The 21,981-nt window shown below is 63.2% G+C and overlaps 1 protein-coding gene across 2 annotated transcripts in view; it reads right to left on the bottom strand.

Moving 5' to 3' along the window:
* Positions 1–6,116: 6,116 nt before the first annotated feature.
* The window catches only part of DENND1A (DENN domain containing 1A), a 197,236-nt gene continuing 181,371 nt past the window's right edge, over positions 6,117–21,981 (bottom strand). Inside the window, exons 21-24 of one of the 2 annotated variants that reach the window (XM_044439857.1) lie at positions 19,207–19,295; positions 13,722–13,850; positions 10,953–11,211; positions 6,117–10,647 (exon numbers count right to left, since the gene is read on the bottom strand). In XM_044439857.1, coding sequence (XP_044295792.1) covers positions 9,361–10,647; positions 10,953–11,211; positions 13,722–13,850; positions 19,207–19,295 — 1,764 coding nt within the window. In that variant the 3' untranslated portion in view covers positions 6,117–9,360. Of the gene's footprint in view, positions 10,648–10,952; positions 11,212–13,721; positions 13,851–18,221; positions 18,528–19,206; positions 19,296–21,981 lie in introns of those variants that run through there. The other variant, XM_044439854.1, reaches the window with a different exon arrangement.

Below are 21,981 nucleotides of genomic sequence, written 5' to 3'. Positions count from 1 at the left end.
GCAGCGCCCCCCGGGGGCCGAGCGATGCCACTGCAGCGCGGCACTGGGCCCCACCGCCCGCCCCGGGGCCTCGCTTGCCTCCCTGCCGGGCCGAGCCCCACGAAAGAAAGCCCGGGAGCGCGGTGGAGTTGCGAGCGAGCCCACGCACCGGCCGTGGCTCCCCCTCCCTCGTCTCCGACCCTCGTGACAGGCAGGCAGACAGGCACTGCCAGCAACTGCTGCGCACCCCCTGCCCCTCCACCGCATTCGCCTGCAGCCCATGGAGGAAGGCAAGGGGCCCCGACAAAAGCATCTCTGGGGAGCACTGGTCCCTACAGGCAGAGCCGCGAGCCGCCCGTGCCCCACAGCACTGAGGACGTGTTGCACGCCTCCACCAGCAGCAGTCCTCAGGCCCTGCCCCCCCCGCCCCACATGCCCCCTGCCCCATTTGCACAGGTGCGGGTGGACTCGGAGCCCACTTCTGCAGGTGCCACCAGGTGTGGGGGGCTGAGGCGAGGTTAGTTCCTGCAGCGGGGGAGGCAGCTCCAGCAGGTAGGTCGTCCGCCCCGAAGCAGGCTGGAGAGAGTGGGAAGCGGCCCGGTTGCTCTGTAGAAAAGCGGTGGCGGCGTGCGGAGTGGCGCGGGGCGGGCCAGGCATGCCGTCTCTCGCGCGCGCTCTCCCCGCTGGAGAACGAGCCCTGTATGCGTCCCAGGATGCCTGGCGGCTACCGCTGGCCCAGGCGCTACCCACAGAAGGGCTCGGCTGGCCCCCTCGTCCACGCTCCGGCGACGGACCCACCTGCGCGGAGACGGCAGTGTCCGCCCGACTGTCCGGCGGCTGCTGCCAGAGCTCAGTAACGTCTTGTTCCACCGCAGCGCACGGCCCGGCCCCCGGTCAGCAGCTCCGCCCTGGTGGGCGCTGTGGGCGCCGCGGGAGCCATAGTGCTCATCGCCCTCTTTGGTGTCTCCGTGGTGGCCATGAAGAAGCGGAGGGCCACGCAAGGGACCTACAGCCCCTGCCGCCAGGAGAAGGACGGGGCGCGCGTGGAGATGTGGCACGTGATCAAGCTCCCCCCGCTGGAGCGGCTGATCTGAACCGGCTTTCCGCAGCAGGCGAGGGCTGCGTCCGTGCGCCCGGACTCCCAGCGTGGCTTCGCTTCCGAGAGGCGCTCCGCACGGGCCCTGCCGGCTGCACAGCCAGCGGGCAGAGGCGCGAGGATGGTCGTGGCGCACGGGCCCGTTCGTGCCGCGGAGACTGGCGAGCCCCGGCAGAGCGGCGAGGGTCAGCGGACCCGGCTGGCGGAGGGAGCCAATGCTGTTGCCCACACAGGAGGCGGCTGAGCCCGGCCCGAGCCCGGCAACGTGGCACGAGCTCCGTGCCGGTCATCTGCTGAGCGGCAGCCGCGAGGAAAGACGGGGCCGGGTCCTGCTTCCTTGCCAAGCCCTTCCACACTTCACCCCCTTGGCGGCACACGGCTCCAAGACCGGCAAAGCCTTCCCGGCTCACCTGCCGACGCAGGACTGCTCCCAGCCTTCCCGGCCGCGAGGGCCAATGCTCCCGGTTCCTCTGAGCACATGACTGCAAGCAGCCTCGAAGAAGGGACTCCAGACCCAAGTGCCTTGTCCACACGCGACCGGAGAGTGTTAACGGCGTTGAGTCAACTGCTTGGCTCCTCTCGGCTGCCCCGGCCTCGCCCCAGGGGCAAACAACCGCAGCTTTCAGTGCACAGAGTAACGCACTCACAATCGGGGGTGTCTTCTGTGGGGTCTTATTTTCGGGGGCAAGCCACACGGAGAACCCACGGTTTGCTGCGCGGCTGTTCTTGCCCGCAACAGGACGCCGCCTCTTCCGGACCCGGGAGAGCAATTTTTCCTGCTGCTCTTGTGGCTCCTTTGTTTCTAAGCAAGACGAAGCAACTCCCAGGACGTGCTTCTCGCTGCTCCGTGCGGATGCCGGCGTGGCACGCCGGAAGGCCCGTCACATGTCGCTCAGCTTTAGAAAAGGCATGCCTCCAGAATGCACAACGGAAGTAGTAATTATGTTTATTATCATCACTTCTGCTAGTCTTGTGCAAGAGGGTATTTATGGCTATAAAGCTCCGCAGGTTTTCACGGCGTTCTGGAGCAGTTAATGGCAGCTCCCTGGCAGTTTTAAAAAATACCCCGAGGAGGCGGCTGGTGCAGGTCCCCCGTTCGTCTCACGCCATCCTGTGACTTTCGAAGGGCTTTTACACCGCCAGGAGTATCTGCACCACTTTTAAGCAGTACGTGCAAGGGGAACGGGCCTGCATGGAGGGGCCGGGGTTCACGGGCTCCCAGGTGTTGCCCCGTATATGCTCATGTGGTCTTTAAGGCTGCTTCCTGACCTTGCCCCGAGATCCGCTCCACGGCTGGCATGGAAAAGCCGCGCCGGTGCCACCGAGGTTGCGACCGGCCTCAGAAGGCGCAGGGAGGGAAGGCACCTGGGGCTGAGGACTTCCGTCCATCCCCGCTGGCCTCCTTCCCTTCCTGCTCCCCAGCACTGTCTGGATGACCGATGTGCGGAGTGGCCGCCAGGACGCACGCAAGTCTCAGCACACTTACGTCATCCGTTGGGGTGTGGGACCGAAAGACTTGCATCCCTCCAGGTCTGCTCTCCTTTCTGGGGTAGCTGGAGAGCCACTGCCAAGATGCATTCGGCAACTAATTAATCAGCAAATCGCAAATTAAAGCCAGCAGCTCGCTCCTCCAAAGAAGAGGCGTTCCCCGCCCTCCGCTCTCGGCACCGGCGACTCCCTTGCAGCAACGCCGTCACAATTTCCTGGGTGCTGCTTCTCTCTTCAACCTTTTTCACCTGTTTGCAAAGCATCCCACAATCTTCTCAATTCCTCAGTGGCTGCAGCGTGCACAAGATCGGCCGCCAGCACGCCCGTGCGTCCTGACCAAGGAAAATGGCAGGAAGAGCAATAAAAAGATCTTGGCCACAGCTGTGCATTTTCGAGGCTCTGAAACTCCACCTGGGGGTTGGAAAGAGAGAGCTGCTGGAGCAGGGGGGGCCATGAGGAGGTCCGTCCCCGCCATCCTGAGACGTGTCCCACGGGGTCGGCTGCAAGGCCGGGGACCGTAGGCTGTTCTGCGAAGGACCAGTCCCCACGGCTGGCTTGCCAGCTGGCTTGGCACGGAAGGGGATCCATCTCTGTCCGAGGAAACCCTCTCCGCTGGGTGGAGCCGGGGACGTCTTCCAGAAGCCGCCATTCCCGATGGCTCCAGCTGCTCTTCTCGGCTCGCCTTGGTCCCAGCGATGCTGTCGCTCCCTTTTGGGGTGAATTTGTGGGGTTTGGTGAGAAGTTTTTTTTCCTTCAAAGAAACAGTAATAAAAAGACTTTTGCTCCAAGCCTGAGTATGTGCGACGCACCGTCATAGTGCTGAATGTTGGGAGCGTGGGACGTGCTCGGGGGAGAGTGCCGTGGTCGGGTCGTGCAAGAGCCGGCTGCGCACCACACACCGAAAACGCGGCCAGGCTGCTGGCTGGGGCAAACCTTGGGCCTGGATGGGGAATCGTGACCTTGTATTTGAGGACGGGCAGGTAGCAGATGGAAGGGCTCTCTTCTCTGGAGTCGCTGTTGCACGTGCGGTCAAGTTCTTTACAACTTGCGGCCACCCTGTGCGTGAGAGCTCTCCCAGAGGCCCTGCCCATAGGAGCCCCGTTTGGCTCCTCCAAGTTTGTGGCTTCCCTGATGGACCGTCCATCTCCTAGTTGGACTTCCCGTTCGTCCTCCACCTTCGACCTTCCCTAGCAGGAAGGTCTCCTCCAGGCAGTCCGCTTCTCACGCGGAGTCCCAAGTAAGGCAGCCTGTGCTTTCTGCTTCTAGGCAAAGCTCAAGCTTGACTTGGTCCCCCTTGTTCGTCCTCTGGGCGGTCCAGGGCACCAGCCAAGCTCTCCTCCAGCCCCATGTTTCGAAGGCCTTCCATCCGCTTTCTGGGCTGCCTGGCGTTCACAGAATCATGGAACAGCCGAGCTGGGAGGGGCCGTGAAGGCCCTCAAGTCCAACCCCTGCTGACACCGAGTTCCACCATTCCTCCCAGAGGGCTGCCCGGCTTCTTTTTGAATGCCATGGAAATCGGGAATACAAGAGTTTGGATGGCCTCTCCACCTACCACACCTCCCAGTGTTGGCAGCGCTTGCTGTTCGCCGTGACATACAGACGGGGCCACACACAAACACGCACATGCGCACGCACATTTCCCCTCCTCGCTGCAGCCATCCCCAGACCTCGGAGTCCAGGGACGAGGGCCTGTCCCCTTTCTCTCCCCCCCCTGGTGGCGATGGGCTCCTCCCCCCGTGCCAAGCACTGGGGGCAGCGCCAACAGCTACACGCACAGGGCCCGCCATGCTGCAAACTCCCTGCCATTTCAGTGCCGTTGTTCCCAAGAGCAGCCATCCAATATTTCAGCCAACATCAGTCGGCCCAAAGGCCAAGAGCTGTGTGAGCAAAGAGCCCCCGGGTGCCCCCACCCCCCCATTTGGGCACCATGACTGAAGTACAAACGGAAGGGGTTCCATGGCACGCACCTCGCCCCATGGCCGCCATGGAGCCCGAGCCCGCCTTGCGGCACACGTCCAAGCGGCCTCGTGGCCTCCTCACCTTCTGGCCTGGGCTTGAGAGCAGGACCTCGCCAGAGAAGGGCCTGCTGGACACTCGGGGGGAGGGGGGGGCCTGACGCCACAGCACTTGTGTGGTGCTAAACGGATCTGCGTTTCCACCCCCAGCTCAGGGTAGCTGTTGCATGCGCAATGCGTCGAAAGGACAGGAAATCCGGCGTGCTCAGCGCGGCCACATCCGGCGGGCCCCGTTCGGTTCTTTGGTGGCTGCAAAGGGACGCAGCCGGGCAAGCCCCTCCAGAGACTCGGAGGCCAAAGCGGCGCAGGCGCGACGGAGCCGGTCCAGCACTGGCGAGCCGGCCGTGTGTGGCCGGCCATCGTCCCTCGCCCACCTCCGAGCTCCACGCTGCCCGGGCGGGCCCTCGGGTGGCCCGCACAATCCAGACCGCATGCGAACAGCAACGCGAGCAGAGGCACCAAGCCAGATACACCAGAGGAAGGCGCCCCCCTGGCTCCAGAGTGGGCGCAACTCTCCCGACCCCAGCCAGCGCGATCAGTCGGACCGTTCAGCATCATTAAGCCAGCCCCACACAATCAGTGCTTCTGCCCAAGCTCCCCAAGGCCTCCGAGGAGCTAGAAAGCAAGCTCACGGCTCGAGAAGCGGGGCCTGTCCTAGATTCTGATAGTGCACGACGGAGGAATCGCAGCAAGCAGGACGGGAGAGTCTCCAGCGTCGGCCCGCGGCACCCGAGCCCAGAAGCCAAGGTGGGCTCGGCCGGAACCAAAACAGACACTCCAAGGGAGCTTCAGACACACCTGAAGCAACAGCCGCAAAATCCGGTTTCACAAGCCAGCCCCAACCAACCAGACCTACTGTGCTGGGGGTGGTGATAAGCCTTCGGTTCCCACGGGCAGCAGGGTGTGATCACCAGCCCCACGCTGCGTCACCCACACGTGCAAGGCGTGTTCTCACGGCCCAGGCATCCAACGGTGCGCCACCAAACCGGGGTTGTGCACCAGCCTTTGAAGTCATCGGTCCTCGCACCGCGCGACTCACAAGGAGCAGATCCTTGCCAAGGAACCCGCCTCGGCTCGTTCTCCCCCGTCTGAGCACCAGAAAGGTCCAGCTCAGCCGCGGTGACAAATCCGCTTTTTTTAGCCCTTCTGTATAATTTACGGACGTTTTGTTTTCCACCGTGAACTGGTGACATCTGATATTTAATTGATCTATTTTTTCACAAAAATATTTGCTACAGATTGACGTTCTTTAAAGAAAAGACGGGTGACCGTTGTGGTAATTAACATTTACATCAATTTATACAGATAAGACCGTCCCATAACGAAGAGGCGACACAATTAGAAAGTCAAAGGAAGATCAAAGAGGTGCCTGAAACTCACCCAAGTCATTGGCTCTAACGGTTCGATAAACTGGTACAACCAAGGGAACCCTAATAAACCAAAGGGGTGGGGGAGACAATTTGATTATTTCTTCTGGAGAAGTTCAAATGTTTATGAATACGTCATAATATCACGGCAGCCGAGCCAAGGACTACAGATTGGCAACATCCAGTCTTTATTCAGCTTTTGTATGCTGGGCAGACAAAAAGTGAAATGAGAAACTGACAGCAGCCATCGTGTTAAGGACAAAACTTCCCATCGCTTTTCTGAGACCTTTTGGGGTCACACCCCCTGTGACGGCACTTCATCCTATAGGCCACAAACATGGAACAAATATTGCCAGATCACCCGGAGGCTGGGGGCGAAATAAATATTTCTGACAGCACGGAAGTGACGAAGGATGCGTTTTCCCTATTTCTACTGCAACTCTGCTGCGCGTGGGTTCGCGTGAATTCTCGTAAAGTCTGTTTCATAGGCCTCCCTGACAGACGGATACTGCTCTCGCCCAGTGCCACGCAGCCTCCTGGGTTGCTCACCGCACGAGCAATTCAGATGCTTGATTGTCACTGAAAACGTCACATCCGTGCAGCAAAGCCGGTCCTCGGGGGACCCGGGAGATCAGCACCTTGCAGAAAGAGAGAGGGCACCTGCCACTCGGCCACGGTTTGGGACGTTCCCTTTCGCGCTGGAAGGCTGGCTGGGCCCCAGGGAGACTCGCCAAATGCGAATTAGCGGTTTCTATCCTTCCCGGCATGGTTGGAGATTTTCCTCCAGCCAAATCCTCCCCCCTCGGCCAATGCCAACGCCAACGCTTCAGCAGGAGACTCCATTTCTAGACATGTTCTCTCCTTGAACACGGACATTTCAAAACTGAATCCCTCCAGGATTTTGGGTCCTGGCGGACGGATGTAAACAGTGTTAAGACTGTGGTCACAGTTCGGGTTGATCAAGGTCTCTTCCCCAATATGGTGTCCTCCAGCTGCTTCAGACTGTAACTCCCAGTATTCCTGACCACTGGTCCTGCTGGCGGAGGCCGATGGGAATCGGAGTCCAAAGCATCTGGAGGGCAGCAAGCTGGGGGACACTCGTCCTAAAGCCGCAGAGTTCAAAATATGACGCTGGCAGCATGAGGCATCCCTCTCTTTCCCGCTTGGAGAGAGCGTGCCGAGGGAAGGAAGCACTCCGGATGCTTTGGCACAGCCGGGGAGGCGGGCACATGCCGTGGGCAGCCCCCGACATGGGAGCCCGGCCATCCCGAGGCCCCAGGGGTGGATCGGCTGCCTCCAGGCACGCAGGAAATCACTTGGCGGCAACTCTGCAGGCAGGGGGACCCAGGGAGGAACCGGGTGGGCTGGAGACCCGCCGGGCGAGAAAGCCGCTTCGGCACCGGCATGGCAGCCACGCATCTCTCTCTCCGGGCCTGCAGTGCACCTGGCTGCAGCCTGCGTCCTGAGCTGGCCACAGATTTACATGAGAGTAAACGTGGGCAGTGGCTGCACGGAGGAACGGGCAACCTCCGGCCAACAGGCCAGTGGGCCCAAGCTGCCCAAAGCGTGGAGCCTGCGGTGAACTCACCGAGCCCCTCTGGAGGCCCACAGAGAAGGGAATCCTTCCACCCCCGGGGGGGATGCCACTGCCCGCTTGTTTCACCACCGGGAGGCTGTGGGACCCGTGAGGGCACCCCCTCCAGCCCCCGCAGCTGGGGGCTCGCCCTCTGCAAGGTGGGGCACCCAGCTGGAGGAGTGCATGATGCAAACAGCGTGGCCCCCAACCCCAAAACTGGGGGGGAGCGTGGGTCTCCCCAGCCCACCAGCAGGACCCAGGGAGAGAACCCACACCCCCTGAATGCACCCCGATCTTGCATGAAATAGACGAGTGGGCTTGACGTGTTTTACTATTCAGAACTAGGCAATATCAAAAACATCTTTTTCCCAGCAAAAGAGAGAATACAAAACCGAGAGAAAGCGACAGCTGGACAGACGTGGATGATGTGCGTGCGATGCCAAGAGGTGCCCCTGGTGATCTCCCGGGCACTTCCACTCCACAGGCACAGGCGTGACGTCGGAAGCCTCGAGTGACACTTCAGCAGCATGGAGGAAATGCCAGGATGGGCGCAAAAACGGAAGCCAGACGGACTGGGAAGGGAAGGGGAGCCGCGGAGGACTGGCGTCCTCTGAGCGTGTGCGGAGAAAGAAGGCCCAGTTTTCAGAATACCCTAAACCTAAGTCACCCAACTCAAAGCGGCTGCTGATGGAGAGGCCGATGTATCCAGGCCCTTGAAGCATCTGTGGCAGTCGTGTGTTGCTCGGACTCGCTTCCAATTCTTCTTGTCCCTCCGTAGCAGCCCGGACAGATCTGCTTGCTGTCCGGAGGGGGCTGCGAGGAAGAAGGGTGCAGGGGCTTCTTGAGGCTGCCAAGATTCTCAGCCGGGCTCCACCTCGCACCGAGGATCGGCCTCTGGCCCCATGTCCTGTGTGTTTCCCTTCCACAAGTCCCGGTGTTGGTGCCACTCGACCTCGTTTCGGAACCCTTTGGAGCAGCTTTCCCCAAGCTGATGTCCATCCGGCTGCGTTAGAGTGTGATTCCCATCATCCCCAGACAGGGGAGTGAATGGGGAGAGTCCCAACCTAGCTGGAGGATGTCCGGATGGGGAAAGCTGCTGGAACACGCACGTCTGCCCACCTGGGCGCCCTTTATGGGAACCCTGACCGTGTGCGTTGCGCTTCAAGGTTGGCAATTCCAACTCGGTGGACTCCTTGCCTCAGCCCTAGGTGCAAGCGCTCGGCCCGGGGCGGGAAAGCTTTTCCATTCCCGGGGGAGGCTCCCTGTTGCCGGCGAAGACCGGAGGCAAAGGGCCGAGCTCAAAGAAGCGCCCACCCACCAACAAAAAGTGCGCCTGTGTAACAGAGAAGCCGGCGAGGAAGAGAGCGTGGCCGAAGAGCCAGTGGCTGAGCCCGCCCGAGCGCCGGGCTCGTGCGCTGGATGTACGTGTGAAAGCGAGACGGAGCTGCGCCCTGCAGAACGCGAAGTGCAGCACCGGGCGCTGGGGAAGGGCGAGGCCGCCCCCGGGCGGGGGCAGTGGGTCGTGACGGCAGGGGTGTCAGGGGGGGCAGGAAGGGGCCTGGGGAGCAACTGAGCACTCGCGCATCCAGCTGCTCCTTGGGGCAATTTGGGGGGTGCCCCACCCCACCCTACCCCAGGTCTTGTTTTTGGCCACCGCTGGCCATCAGCGATGGAGAGGGAGCCCGCAAAGGTCCCACCGGCCCCCCCCCGCCACACAGCGGGGTTCAGCCAGCTCTTCTTGCGGGGGCCCCACGGCCCGGCAGCTTCGGGCTGTCGCAGGCTTACCGGGGGCTTGTGGGGCTCAGCAGGCAACAAGGAAAGGAAGGGCGGCTGCGGCGCTCACTCGAAGGTTTCCCACTGCCGCCGCAACTGCTCCACTTTGCCGGGCGTGACTGAGACCTCCTGCCTGGTCTTGCTAAGCAGCTCCTCGAAGGGATCCCTGGCCTCCCGGGGCCCGGAGGGGCGCAGCACCGCCTCAGCTGCGCCCGCGGGATGGGGGGCCAGCGGGAGGTCGCTGGGCCTGGCGGCTGGCCCGGCCCGGCCCCCCAGCTTGGAGGCGGGGTGCGCCAGAGGCAGAGTCCGGATTTTGGAAGGGCCCCCGCGCCGTGCCGGCGGCAGGGCACCGCTGTGGGTGGGCTGCGGAGGCTGCAGGGGGGCCGCGGGCGCCTGGGCAAAGAGGTTGGGCATGGAGAGCGTCAGCGGGTTCGGGGGAGGCTGCTGGGGCGGGAAGAAGCTGGAGCTGGAGGTGATGAAGCTGGAGCTGTAGGCGTGGCCGAGCGGGGAGGCGAAGGAGCCGCCGGGCGGCCTGGCCAGAGTGAGCAGCATGGCCGGCACGAAGGGGTTGAGAGGCGCCGGCACGAAGGGCGCGGCCGGGCGGGGGAACGCCAGGGGCTGGCCGAAGGGTGCCGCCGCGAGGGGCATGAGGTCGCCCGCCGGCGAGGGGAACGCCCCGGCTGTGCCGGGGGACATGCAGCCCAGCAGGCCTCGGGGGCCGCCGGGACGGAAGCCGGCTTCCGGACCGCCCCCGGCTTTCAAGGGGTCGAGGAGGGAGAGGAGGAAGTCGCTGTCGCTGTTGGTCCCCTCCTGGGTGACTCGCACGGGCTGGAGCATTTCCGCAGCCCCGCCGGCGCTGGACAGAAGTGGCAGAGGCGGCTGTGAGGCGAGGCCACTGGGCTGCCCGAACTCCGGGTCCCGCGAGAGGCTCCCGGCGGCAAAAGTCTCCTGCAGCAGCTCCGAGGCCAGGCCGCTCTGCCCCACGGGGCCGGGGACCGTTCCCGGGGGCGCCTGCTGCTTGGCCGGCCTGGGGGCCGGCGGTGGCGGCGGGACGATGCCCAGCTCCGGCGTCTTCCTCCCTTGTGGCCGTGGGATGGTGATGCTCCCCTGGGTGCCCACGGGGCCGCCCGCTTCCTTCTCCACAAGGTCCAAGATGCTGTCCCGGCTCCGGGGCCTCCACGGGACGGGGGGCACGTTCCCGAGGGGTGTCAGGGGCCTCTCCGGGGAGCTCTGCAAGAGCTTGCTGGGAATGGCCATGTCGTCGCAGCCCAGGCCCCACGGCTGCTTGTAGTGGTGGGCACGCTTCATCCCCGGGGCTGCCCAGCTCTCCTCGGAGAAGGCAGGGTCCGTCCTCTGCCGGAAGGACACAGGGGTCAGTGCGCTTCCTGCAGCCCCTCCGAGCTGCCTCCCTTTCCCTGGAACGTCCTGCCGCGATGGCCCTGGTGCTTGGTCAGAGGTTTTGTCCGTGCCCATCCGGCTGTCCCCACTACCACCGACAGACTCTCCCGCCCGCCCCCTGCCCGCCCTCCCCAGCTACCCTTGCGCCCCCTTCCGCCCTCCGCAGCTTGGTTCAACCCCGCAGAAGCCACCGAGGAACCAAGCCCTCTCCCGCCCGGAGCCGTCCCTCGCCCGCCTCGGTGCTCTCCGGCACCCCGCACCTGAGAGTCCACGTCGTGCAGCTGGTCAGCCGGCTCCGGCGGGATCCGCAGGTCCTCCAGGCTCTTGGCTTGGCTGAGCGGTGGGGGCGGTGGCGGCTCCACCTCCAGGCCTGAGAACAGCCCTTCCAGCAGGCTGAGCTCGGCAGGGCTCTCCGGCGTCGGGGGGTCAGCGCGGCCAGTGTCGCGGGGCCGCTCCAGGCTGAGACCTTCCTCCCCGTCGGCACTGTCCGACTCCTTCAGCGTGCGGTAAGGCTGGGGCCTGGAAGAGGGGGAGAGATGCGTGGTCACCGGAGAGGCGCCCCCCAGCGAGGCGCTTCCCCACCGGGGCCCTCCGGCTGTGCCGGACCGCATCTCTATCACCCTTGCGATCGGGCGCATCTGGAGGACACCGGGCTGCGGAAGGCAGCTAGACGAGTCCGGAAACACCGAACATGCGCAGGGAAGCAACATGCGCTTGCTTTCCGATCCGAGGAGGCCTGAAAGCAGGGCCAGCGTGTTCCGGTGGGGAGGGGCGGGGGGTCCAGCCAGCAGCAGCCACGGAGCCGAGGGTCCCGCGGGACAGACTATCGGACCCAGAGCGAGCAGGCCGGGAGGCACGGAAAACGGCGGTCCCCCGGCCCGGCCCCCGCGCCCTTCTTGGGCCGGCCCCGACGCAGCGTGAAGTGTGCAGGGATCGGCACGGGAAACAGGTGCACGGAAAAGAGAACTCGGGCTGGGGGGGAGCATGGAGCTCTGTGGCAGCTCATGTGGGGGGTTTGAGGATGTGGCCGGCCTGTGATCCCGGTCACGTGCCACAGGGGATTCCAGAGGGTGATGGGGACCTGGCCGTGGCATTGGTGCTCCGACTGGGCCCGCCGCCTTTGCCCGGGAGCTGAGCGTGCGCCCCTCGTTCCTACCACGCAGGGTATTTGCGCCAGGCCAGCCCCGGCTGTACCGCCTTGCTCCGGCTGCTTCGGGGCCAACAGCTCCGGAGCAACAGGAGCTAGTACCGACGATGGGACTGGTGGTGTCGCCTGACCGAGAAGGGCTGTGTCCATTACGGTGGGGAGGGGGCGGCTGCGCAGGCTTCCCGAGCCTCCGGCGCCAAACAGCCCCGCTCCCGCGTACCTTGGCAAATGGGCCATGAACACCCTGCGATTTGCATGTCGGCTCTGCACGCAGGAGAGCGAGCGAGCGAGCGCGAGCGCGGAAGTGCAGTGCGCATCCAATTAACACGGCAAACTGACATGCATTTCCAGCGCGACTGGCGTTTGACTGGCAGCTCGTCTCGCCGTGCCCTTTAAGCGAGGCTTTAGATGGAGGAAAACATGGGAGGGGGCCCGGGAAGCAGGCAGCGGTGGGGGGGGGGGCTCGTCTCTCTCCGGTGCCTGGCTAAGCTGCGCCCGCAAACTCATTAGCAAGGGCTGGCTCGTTCCGCCCCCGTCCGAGGAGGAGGAGGAGGAGGAGGAGGCGGCGGTGGCGCTCGCTCGGATGCCACACGACGCCGTGCGTGGGGACCGAGGCTTCGACCAGCAGAAGTTCAGGGGGCAGGAATGGGGGGGTGCGGATGTGGCGGAGGCGCTTCTTATCACACAGGATTCTCTGCCTCCCACTTCAGCCCTTCCTGTCGTGTAGACGTTCAGTTGTGGGCCTCGCAGGTTTGCCATCATGGCGCCTCCCACTTAGGGCGACCCTCCAGAAGGCCCGGCCCGGCCCTGCCCTGCCCTGGCCAGCCCGGCCCGGCTCTTGCCAGTCCACGGTCCGGCCCCCTTCATGGAGTCGATCCGCCTCCACAGCAGCCGGGGAAAACTACCTTCCTTGGCAACAGACCCCGACCTGTGATTTCTGGGTGGTCTGGTCCTCAGCAGGCCACGAAGACCCCGGAGTTTTACAGGGGTCCTGCTGCAAAGGACCAAATAAACCAGTTTGCTGGACCGGACCGATCAACCGAGTGGCCTGCATTTTTGCGCGCTCCTCGAGGTTGTGGCTATGGGGATTGTCCCACAGAGCGCTTCGAAAATTAGCCCTACGCCACTGGATAGGAAAGAATTCACATATCCTAAGACGAACACTGGAGCCTAGAAGGGAATGGGGGACCACGACCCGGGCACCCAAAGAGCCCAGCTCTAAGACTACGGACACAGTCATCCTGAGCTGCCCCCAACCGCCCTGCAAGCCGCTGGTCTGAGAGTCAGTCCCCTGCACCCTGCCTTTGTCCCCGGGAACAGCCCTCTCTCTTCCTCCGAGCCATAACCGGCCCTGCACCCAGGCCTGGCTTCCCCGTTCCCCCCAGTTCCTAGGACCACTCCCCCACTACCAGGAACCACCCCACTGGCAGGCAGCCGTGGGCCCCAAAGTGCTGCCCGGCCCCTCGGCCGTCGGCTCCAGGAACGCCGTGTGCCTTGGCGTTCGCCCCGGCCGGGCCTTCGCTCAAGGCGCCTTGCCCAGCCGGCTGTCCGGACTCCAGAAATCAGAGCAAAGCCAGCGGGATGCGGGGCGGAGAGGGTGGGAAGCTCCCGAGACGCACCAGCAGGCCCACGTCAGCAGCGGGGGGGGAGCCAGGCCGGGCCACCCAGAGAAGGACACGGGAGACCCCCGCCTTCCGCCCCTGCGGGCAAAGTGAAGTAGCTTGGCAGGGGGACATGCATGCGCGCGCGCACACACACACACACACACAAGGCTGGCGGAGAAGCACCCGCGCAAGGCAGAGAGGAGCGGCACAGCAGGGGTGCCCCAAGCGAGGAGGGGGAGTGGTGCCGGGCCAGAGCGCCAAAGAGTCAAGGGATGGACCATTCGAAAGGAGCAGAGAAGAGGAAGCTGTCAGAGAAGGCTGAGCCGGGGTCGTCTTCCTGAGGAAACTCATCGCCGGAAGAGTCCTCCGAGAGAAAGACGGTATAGTGGCGCGTGGGCTTTACCAAGCTGAAGGAGAAGGGAGAGGAGAGAGAAAGGCGGTTACTGAGCCGAACCTGCCGAGCGGAAGGAGACCAAACCCGAAGCGGTTCCGAGTGACGACGTGCGGCAGGAAGGACGGGAGGCCGGCCGGAGGAAAAGATGCGCTTTCCCGAACCGCTTGGAGCGCCAGGCCCCGGGCCAAGGGGGGGGGGGCAAAGAGTGGGACCCCAAAACCAACCTCGGGAAAGCCAATGCGGACAGACCTCCAGCGGCAAGAAGGGCGAGCCCTGCTGGCAACGGACGGGTTCAGGAGCCCGAAAGGAGCGAGATGCCCCGCACGTGCCGAGGGGGCAGAGTCCAGCATGCAGCGCGAGACCCTGGGAGCTCCCCACCCCACAAGAGACACACAACCCGCCTGAATTCCGCAGCCTCTGCTTCTGCCACAGGACGCTGCTTGGCAGGCTGGGACTCCGCAAGGGGAGCCGGGAGTTTCCGGGCACTTCCCGCCAGCTTTCAGACCTGTCCCTGCACCACCCTCGTGCCACACAAGAGCACGAGCACCCGGGCGGTGCTTTCCTGCCCCGCGGGGACGACTTGGGTCGCCCACCCGCTCCTGTGGCCGGGTGGCACCTTTCGCCGCCGCCGGAACGCCGGGAGCACCTGTGGGCTGCGCGCGGCACACGGCGAGGTTCCGCCACAACCACCACGGAGGAAAACAAGCCTGAACAAATGGTTTGCGCACACGGTCTGACTCACAGGCGTCCTGTCAATGGCCGTCTTGGAGATGGCGGCTGAAAGTTTTCTCCTTGAAGACAAGTTGAGTTGTCTTTTCAGTGGTGACGTGTCACTAAAATATTTATTATTATAAAAAATACATCTGCCTCGTCAGCGGATGGCTCGGAGCTCTGCCTACACACAGACAAGTGTCTGGATGTTTGCAGAGAACCTAACGGCCGGGCTGGTGTGCTCGCTCCGCACACGTGCACACGCACGATTGAAAAGAAAAGCACTCTTGCTGAGGCCAAAATGCACCTGCCTGCGGCACGGCTTAACAAGGCAGGTGCCGACTAAGGATGTGTCCAGAAGGAGAACTTGTCCGGATGCATCCGTGCCGGCACAGTTCCTGCCCATGGCAACCGTTCTTCTGCAAGACGCGTTCCCAGGAGGGCTGGAATCGCTTCCGGATGGAGGCCCCTCCGTCAAAACTTAAATTAAGTGCATGCCATCCATCGTGTGGCCAGGAATCCTAACACAACTCCCTTGCCCACACAAGGCCACTGACCAAAAGCACGATCTCTAAAGGGAAGATTTGCTATTTTAGATTCACAGGAACGGAAACTGAAGGTGCTTTTCTTCCAATATACATTTTAGGGCTATCCCCTCAAAAACAATATACCCAGAGGTGAAGTGTGGGCAGGGAGGCCACTTGGCTTCCTCAGACTGAATTCTTCGGTTTGGGATTTGCCCCAATTCCCCGAACGAGTTAATTCAAATTTTTATTTATGTAAACATGCCCATATGCATAGCTGGCTATAACTGCTGAGGCCCTCTAGGCAGCTGAAACTGCATTGCAATTTTGGGATTGCGATTTGTCCCAACTCGCCAAATGAATTAATTTGATTTTTTATTGACTGATTGATTGATACATACAAATTTATAGCCGCCTGTAGCTGCTGAGGCCTCTCTAGCACGGTACCGATACAGGGCTGGGCTGCGCCTGCTGGCCCGCCCCGCTGGCCAGTGTCCCCACGGAGCGGCATCAGCTCTCCGGGGCGAGGGGCCGGGGCCGGGGCCGTTCCCAGCTCCACCTGGCGCAGCTCGGGACTGGATCCGGCCCTCCCGCACAAAGACACACCCCTCACGGAGGAGGAGGACGGCAGGGGTCCGTCAAGCGGCTCGGCGAAGGAGATTCCAGGCCCTCGGCAGAGGAAGGGTCCTTGCCCAGGGGTCTCCCGGAGGCCGCCTTTTCCCGGTTATGGACCCTGGGACATGCCAGACCCGGAAAAGGGGCATGCGAAGGGGGTCCTTCCTGGGAAGCACGGGGGAACACGCACGTTCGGCAGCCCCCCCCCCCCAGAGACAGCGAATGCGCTGAGTGCGAGCCACTGAGTGTGAGACGCTGAGCGTCCCCTCGCGATTCGATCCGGAAGGGTATTTTCTTTCACGGCATCAGGCTCCAAGGCAGGAGACAGACAGGGCCAAGTTCCCACACCAAGAGGTATGTAGTCAAGACGTGGCCGCATCCAACCACCTCCCAAGCGCCGACAGACGTGTGGGAACAGGGAACGTTCCCCCAGCCCCACACGGCCGACAGCTCCGCAGTTCCTCGGGGGCCAGGGCTGCATTTCTGCCTAGCCCTCGGCAAAGAGCTGCCCGCGGAGAGGCCACATGGCCCACGGCGGAGGGCGAATTCAACATGCCACGAGGTCCTTGCAGGGCTGCGACGGGCTTCCCGGCCACCTGCCAATTCCCCGAGGCAGGTCCGGATCACCCCAAAGCCTTCCCCCTCCAAAGGCACCCACATCCTCCCCACGGAGCTCCGTGCAGGCAGCACAGACCGTCACCAAAAGCCCCCCTCGTGACCGGGGGGGCCTCCCGGGGACCCCGTTCAGATCCCGTCCCCCATCGCGGCTTGGGCTGGAAGCAGAAGGCACGGGCGCTCGGAAATGCCCACGTGTGAATTTTTCATGAGCACGAGGCGCTCGGATCCCACACGGGCCTCGCCGCTCATTAACCCGATCCCGCCGGCTACCACCCACCTCTTGCTCGCTCGCTCGCTCGCGTTCCGCACACAAAGAGCTGTCTTGGGAAGGCGGGTCGCGGCGAGGCCGCCACGGCGCGTGGCGGTGGGGCTGCGGGGACGGGGACCCGTCCGTCACAGCGCCGGGCCGCGGCGTCTCCGCCCCCCTAATCTCCTCCCAGGTTCCCATGCAGATGGGCTCGCTGATCTCCCTCTAATGTTTAGTTTAACATGTCTCCGGTTAGCGCCAGCATGTGACAATCCTGACAGCTGTAGCTGTTCCTTTTTAAATATCATGTCAGAGACACGGCGCAGCGATGCTGAGGATGCGCTCCACGGCTCTGCCCACCATTAGCAGAGTTGCCGCGTCGGTTTTAATGAGGACAATCTGCATTTCGGGGGCTCCCCACCCCCCATGTGTCAGGATGCCTGGACAAATCAGCCGCGCGTCACGCCGGCCAAAAACCAAGTGCTGACAAATGTAGATATTTCAAATTTAATTGACACCTAAATGTACTTAAGACGGATAAAGGGAACGGCAACCAAAAAAATAAAATTAAATTGAAAAAAAGGGGAAAGGAAAGGGAAAAGAGAAAGGAGAAGTAGTGGGAGGAGGCTGGGGACAGGGATCGGTTGTGAGGACAAGTTTGCCTCCAGGAAAGGGGGCAGACTCCGTTTTATTCCGAGTGTGAGGCTCTGGCAGCTGCAGACAAAAAGGTGTCCCTCGGTCTTTCGCCATTCATGAAGAACCCCCGCTGCCCCCCAGTCTGGCAGAACTCGGGGCAAAGCTCGGCTCGACCCACTTCCCACCACCGCGGTGCCGTGTGGGTCCATCCATGTGGGAACCGGATTCCCCGGAGGGTAGGAGGCCCTCGAAGACACGGAGAGCCCATTCCGAGGGAGGGCACGCGGGGGGGGGGCTCTGCCTCTTGTGCAAAAGGGGTGCTCAGACTTAAACCCGCGGGGGGGGGCGGCGGCTCGGCTCGCCCCGCCCCGCCGGATTTGACGCCTGCCAACTGGTCTGCTGGGTGGCCCTCTCCCAATGCCAGGAAATGGGAAGGGCAGCGGGGGAGCGCTGCAGAAGCCAGAACCAACCCCGGCCCCGAACAGAACCGCCCGCAGAAGCAAACTGCCCCCCCCATTTTAACAGGGGCAGGGGGCTTTGCCTCCAGGGCAACTCAAAGCCCCCTTTCCCAGGGGCAGTTTGCCTGTATTCCTCCCTCCCAGACCGCCCTGGGACCCCTTGAGGTTGCGTGCTGTGATGATCCAGACACGCAGAGAGCCCTCCCGGGCCGACCGGCACACCATTTTGGGCATGCCCAAATGCATCGGGCGCACTCAGGACCGCCTCGACCCTGCGCCTGCTCGCCACGGAGGGCCCTTTCCTGTTCTCCGTGCCCAGGAGAGCTGCACCCCAGTGGGCCCAGATGTAGGCAAGGGCAAGTAACTCGGCGAGCAGTAAGAAAAGAGTGAGACAGGGCCAAGCCGCCACATCCTGGCGCCTCTGGGGAAGGTCCCATGTGCACGAAAATGGCCCACCGGGGAGGGCGCTTGGTTGCCGGACGGCTCCCTGGTCGGGGTGGCCATGCTCGTCTGAAGACGAAGCGATGGCGGCGGCAAGAGCTCGTGCAGCCGGGGAAAGGGCCGGTCCGCACAGGTCTCTTCCGCCACCGGATAAGCGCGAGGACCACATTTCAGGGGCTCAGCAAAGTATTTAAGACCTCGCTGCAGCACATTCAGGGAGAATTTCTCTTGTTTTTCTAGATTTTCTGAGGCATTTCCTGAGAGAGTTAACACCGAGAGGCCCTGGGAAGGCATCACAATCCGTTAGCCTCGGGAGGTTCTTCCAGGATGTACAAAGCCTTCTGTGGATGGCATTTTGGGTGGGCAAAGGGCTCGGCTCCCCAACCTTTCTTTCTCCTCCAGCGGTTAAAGTCACAGGAGTTCTCGAGAGCTTTGCTCATCTCCAGGAAGGGAAAGAACAGCGTATAAAAAGGAAAGGAAAACCAAGTAAAAAGCAAAAACCTTGAGGAGGCAGCAGCTCATCATAATTGCGCAGGAATATAGTACGTGTGGATTCTGTCGCCCCTAAACCGTTTGCACGAGGGACCGCTGCCCCATCTTGGCAACAACTCCTTCCTTATCCATTTCCAGAATCAGTTTGCCAGGGACTGGTGGGGCAGAGGGGATCCTGAGGGACCCCCGAGTTTTCCGCCACGCTGCAGAAGCCTCTTCAAGCCTCTCCCAAGTCGCCGGCCCCACGTTCAGTCAGCCGCGCCCCGAGAGCGGCTGATGCAGGGCGAGCGCCAACCCTCGTCCACAAGAGGGCGATCCTGCCCCACAAACGGGATTCCCGCCAGGTGCACAGGCAGGTGCCGGCTCTCCAGGCACAGCCCCACAGGCCCCTGCCCAGGCCCCGGATCCTGGGCAGGTAAGCCCTCCGGGAGGCGCCACACAGAAATCGGACCCAGGCCTCCAACTCCGGGGCAAACGTGTTTTTCCAGGGAGTGCTGCATGGCTTTGGCCCAAGGAAGGGCTCTTCCAAAGCATGCCCAACTTTAGGGCACCTGGTGAACCCAGAGGGAGGTGGAGAAGGCCCCCTCCCGCCCCCAAAGCCGCAGGAGATGGGGCGCAGGTACTCACTGCTCTGGACTGGAGACGGAGGTCCTGCGGCCGTCCACAGCGACATGGCTCCTGGGCCTCCGGGCGACGTGCGGTCTGGGGGGGCGGACCTATTCGACAAGGAGTGGAGACGCCTGCAGCAGGTCTGGCGACAAGCCGCACAGCTCCCCCCCCAACCGGTGCCCCACCGCCCCACCCTGGGGCTGCCTTGGCGCTCCTGCAGCCCCCGGCCTGCTGCCAAACCCGCGCACGACCCGGCAGCCAGGCGCCTGCTCCACAAGGCTCCCCGAGCAGCGAGCACCGCGGCACGTCCAGGCAGAGCCTCGGCCACGGGGCCTTGCGCCACGAGGGCCTTCCGGGGAGGACGTGGGCGCCTGGCCGGGTGCGCGCACGAAGTGCGGGGAGAGAAAGGGCTGGGCAGGATTGGGGAGCGCGGGCCAGGGACTCCCACCGGAAGGCGCGCTGCACACGAGGCTCGGGGAGCCAAGGTCTGGGGGCCGCTCTGGAATGCTTGCAAGGGCAAGCGCTGGAAGCGCTTCTCCACCTGTCCGGGGCCCGCTGCAGCTGTGAGGACGGCCCTTGGCGAATTCCCACACAGCCCGACGCCCGTTTGCGTGGGGTTTACCCATGGATAACAACCCCACACGCTATGGCTCTGATTTCAGCAGGGCTTGCTTCCTTCCGAGCGAACACAATTAGGGCCACAGCCCGCCGATTCTCCTCGTCTCTTTTAAAAGCATTCGCACACTAATAAAAGAAGCGCCTCGCGGAGTGAAACCCAAGCAGAATGGAAAGCAAATAATGCCTTCTTAACGGACAAGATGCAAAAGAAAGTTTCTGCTTTTCGTTGGCTCCAAGGAGCGCATGGCCAGGGATGTGTTCCTGCTACCATGTCACAGGTCGACATGGGCGTCTTATTCCATTTTCTGCAATATTACACTTTTCAGGCGTTTACTGGCATATTTGAAACTCGCTGCCCATTCAGGCCGCTGGAAGCAACGCAAGGGCCATGGTTTGCTTAGTGCATCGCAGGCTGGGAGGGAAAGACACGGGCAGGAAGTTCCACGCCGTGGCACGGGAGAGGTGCGGGCCTCCTTCCGTCTGCCACCCGAGCGAGTCCGAAACACAGCTGCGCTTGTGTGACGGAGGCTGCAGAGACGGCCCGCCTGTGCAGGGGCATCAAGAGACGCCCCCCCCCCCAGCTTTGTTTCATTTTAAGCGGCCAGCCTTAAAAGAGAAAGCGAGCCGCAAGCGATTCTCCCACGGCAGCAGGGCCTTTGTGCTCTTCCCACAATGGGTGGGAAGCCCCCAGCCGGGCTGTGGGGCTTGCGCTGGGAGCTGCATGGCTGCGTGCCCCCCACCCCCCATGCCGAAGGGCCCCTTTCAGCGGCTACTCGGAGGCAGGAAGGCCTGGGCAGCACCAGGCGAAGGGCGCCTGGGCCGGGGACGCCAAGCTCGACCCCACGGCCCTGCAGGCCTATCCCATGTGCCAAGCGACGGCGACCTGGCCGCCCAGACGGGGACGCCCCAGAGGCTGCGCAAAGCCACACAGGGTTCTCGCCTCGTGGCAAGGGCCCCAGAGAGAGATGGCCCCCACCCGGCCCCCTTCGTGGCACGGAGGCCTCCGCCAAGCACGAGGCTGCCCTAAAGAGCAGACGCGTGTCCGGACAACCTGTCTGCATCCTCGGGACGGAGGAGGCGCGAGCATCTCCCGCGGTCTCAGCCCTGCCCCTCCGAGCAAGGACACCCCGACGTGCAAGGGGCACAAGCGTGACCCACACCCTCCGGGGGGCAGCGGGCCCAACAGAGGCAGAGCAGGCTGCCGGGGGCCTGCGGGCAAGCGCCACGCCCCCTCTTCTCCAGAAGTCCGGTCCCTGCAGCAGGAGCGGCTTCTCAGGGCATCTTTCCCCGCATCGCAAATCCCCGCCTGGAGGCGCCGGCTACGGACCGTGGCAAGTGGGGCGAGGGGTGGGAAGGGGTGGCCCCGGTCCCCCGAGGGACCGAGCGCCACCGCCCCGGGGGGAGCAGGGGGTCAGACGCCGGCTGGCCTGCACACCAGCCCGATTCTCTGCCTGCCATCAAGGCGGCTTAAGGCGGCGAATGGATGGCAGGAATGGAAGGATTAAGTTTGCGGCAACTTCGAGTGAACTTGCGAGGCGCGGAAACGGGGGAAAAGAACAACAGAGCTAATTAGAGGAGCTGAGCTGTCAGAGCAGGGCTGCATGGCTCAGCGCCAGCAAACAAAAGGAAGGCTCCGCGATCAGCAGGATCGATGGAAGAGACTGCTTCATTAGGGATGATAAAACGCAGAGCGGGAAGGCGAGAGGGAGGGGAGCCAACGGCGAGGGGGAAACTGTTTAATTAAGCCCAAAGCCAGCTTGTCACTGCGCTGCGAGCGCTTCCACCTCCGGGGCGGCCCTCTCGGGGTGGGGATGGCCCTGCCGGGGGGGGGGGGCGGCGGGCCAGATCCTGGGAAGGCCGCTGCGGGCGGGGGGCGGCTGGGTCCCAGAGGGGTTGCAAAGGCGACCGGAGAAGCAGGGTTAAGACGCTCGGCGAACGCCGCAGCGAAGGGCAAGCACCAAGCTCGGGAGGGCTTTGCTAGCGGGGATCTTCCTGTCCGGAGACCGGCTGGCCCGGAGGGCACGGGGACGACTGACTCCTCGCGTAGTGAGCAGGACTCCTGGCACAGGTTTGGGGGCTCAGAAGCATAACAAGTGGATCGGGGTCCTGCAGCTGGATTGTTACGCGTGGCTAGGAGAAAGAGCGAGAGCCCTGGCAGGGAGTGGCAGCACCGGC

This window comes from Varanus komodoensis, unplaced genomic scaffold (assembly GCF_004798865.1).
Source record: "Varanus komodoensis strain SLA01 unplaced genomic scaffold, ASM479886v1 scaffold36, whole genome shotgun sequence".
Classification (NCBI taxonomy): Eukaryota; Metazoa; Chordata; class Lepidosauria; order Squamata; family Varanidae; genus Varanus; species Varanus komodoensis.
Note: the sequence above shows the minus strand (reverse complement) of the source record. Positions and strands in the feature narration are given on the sequence as shown.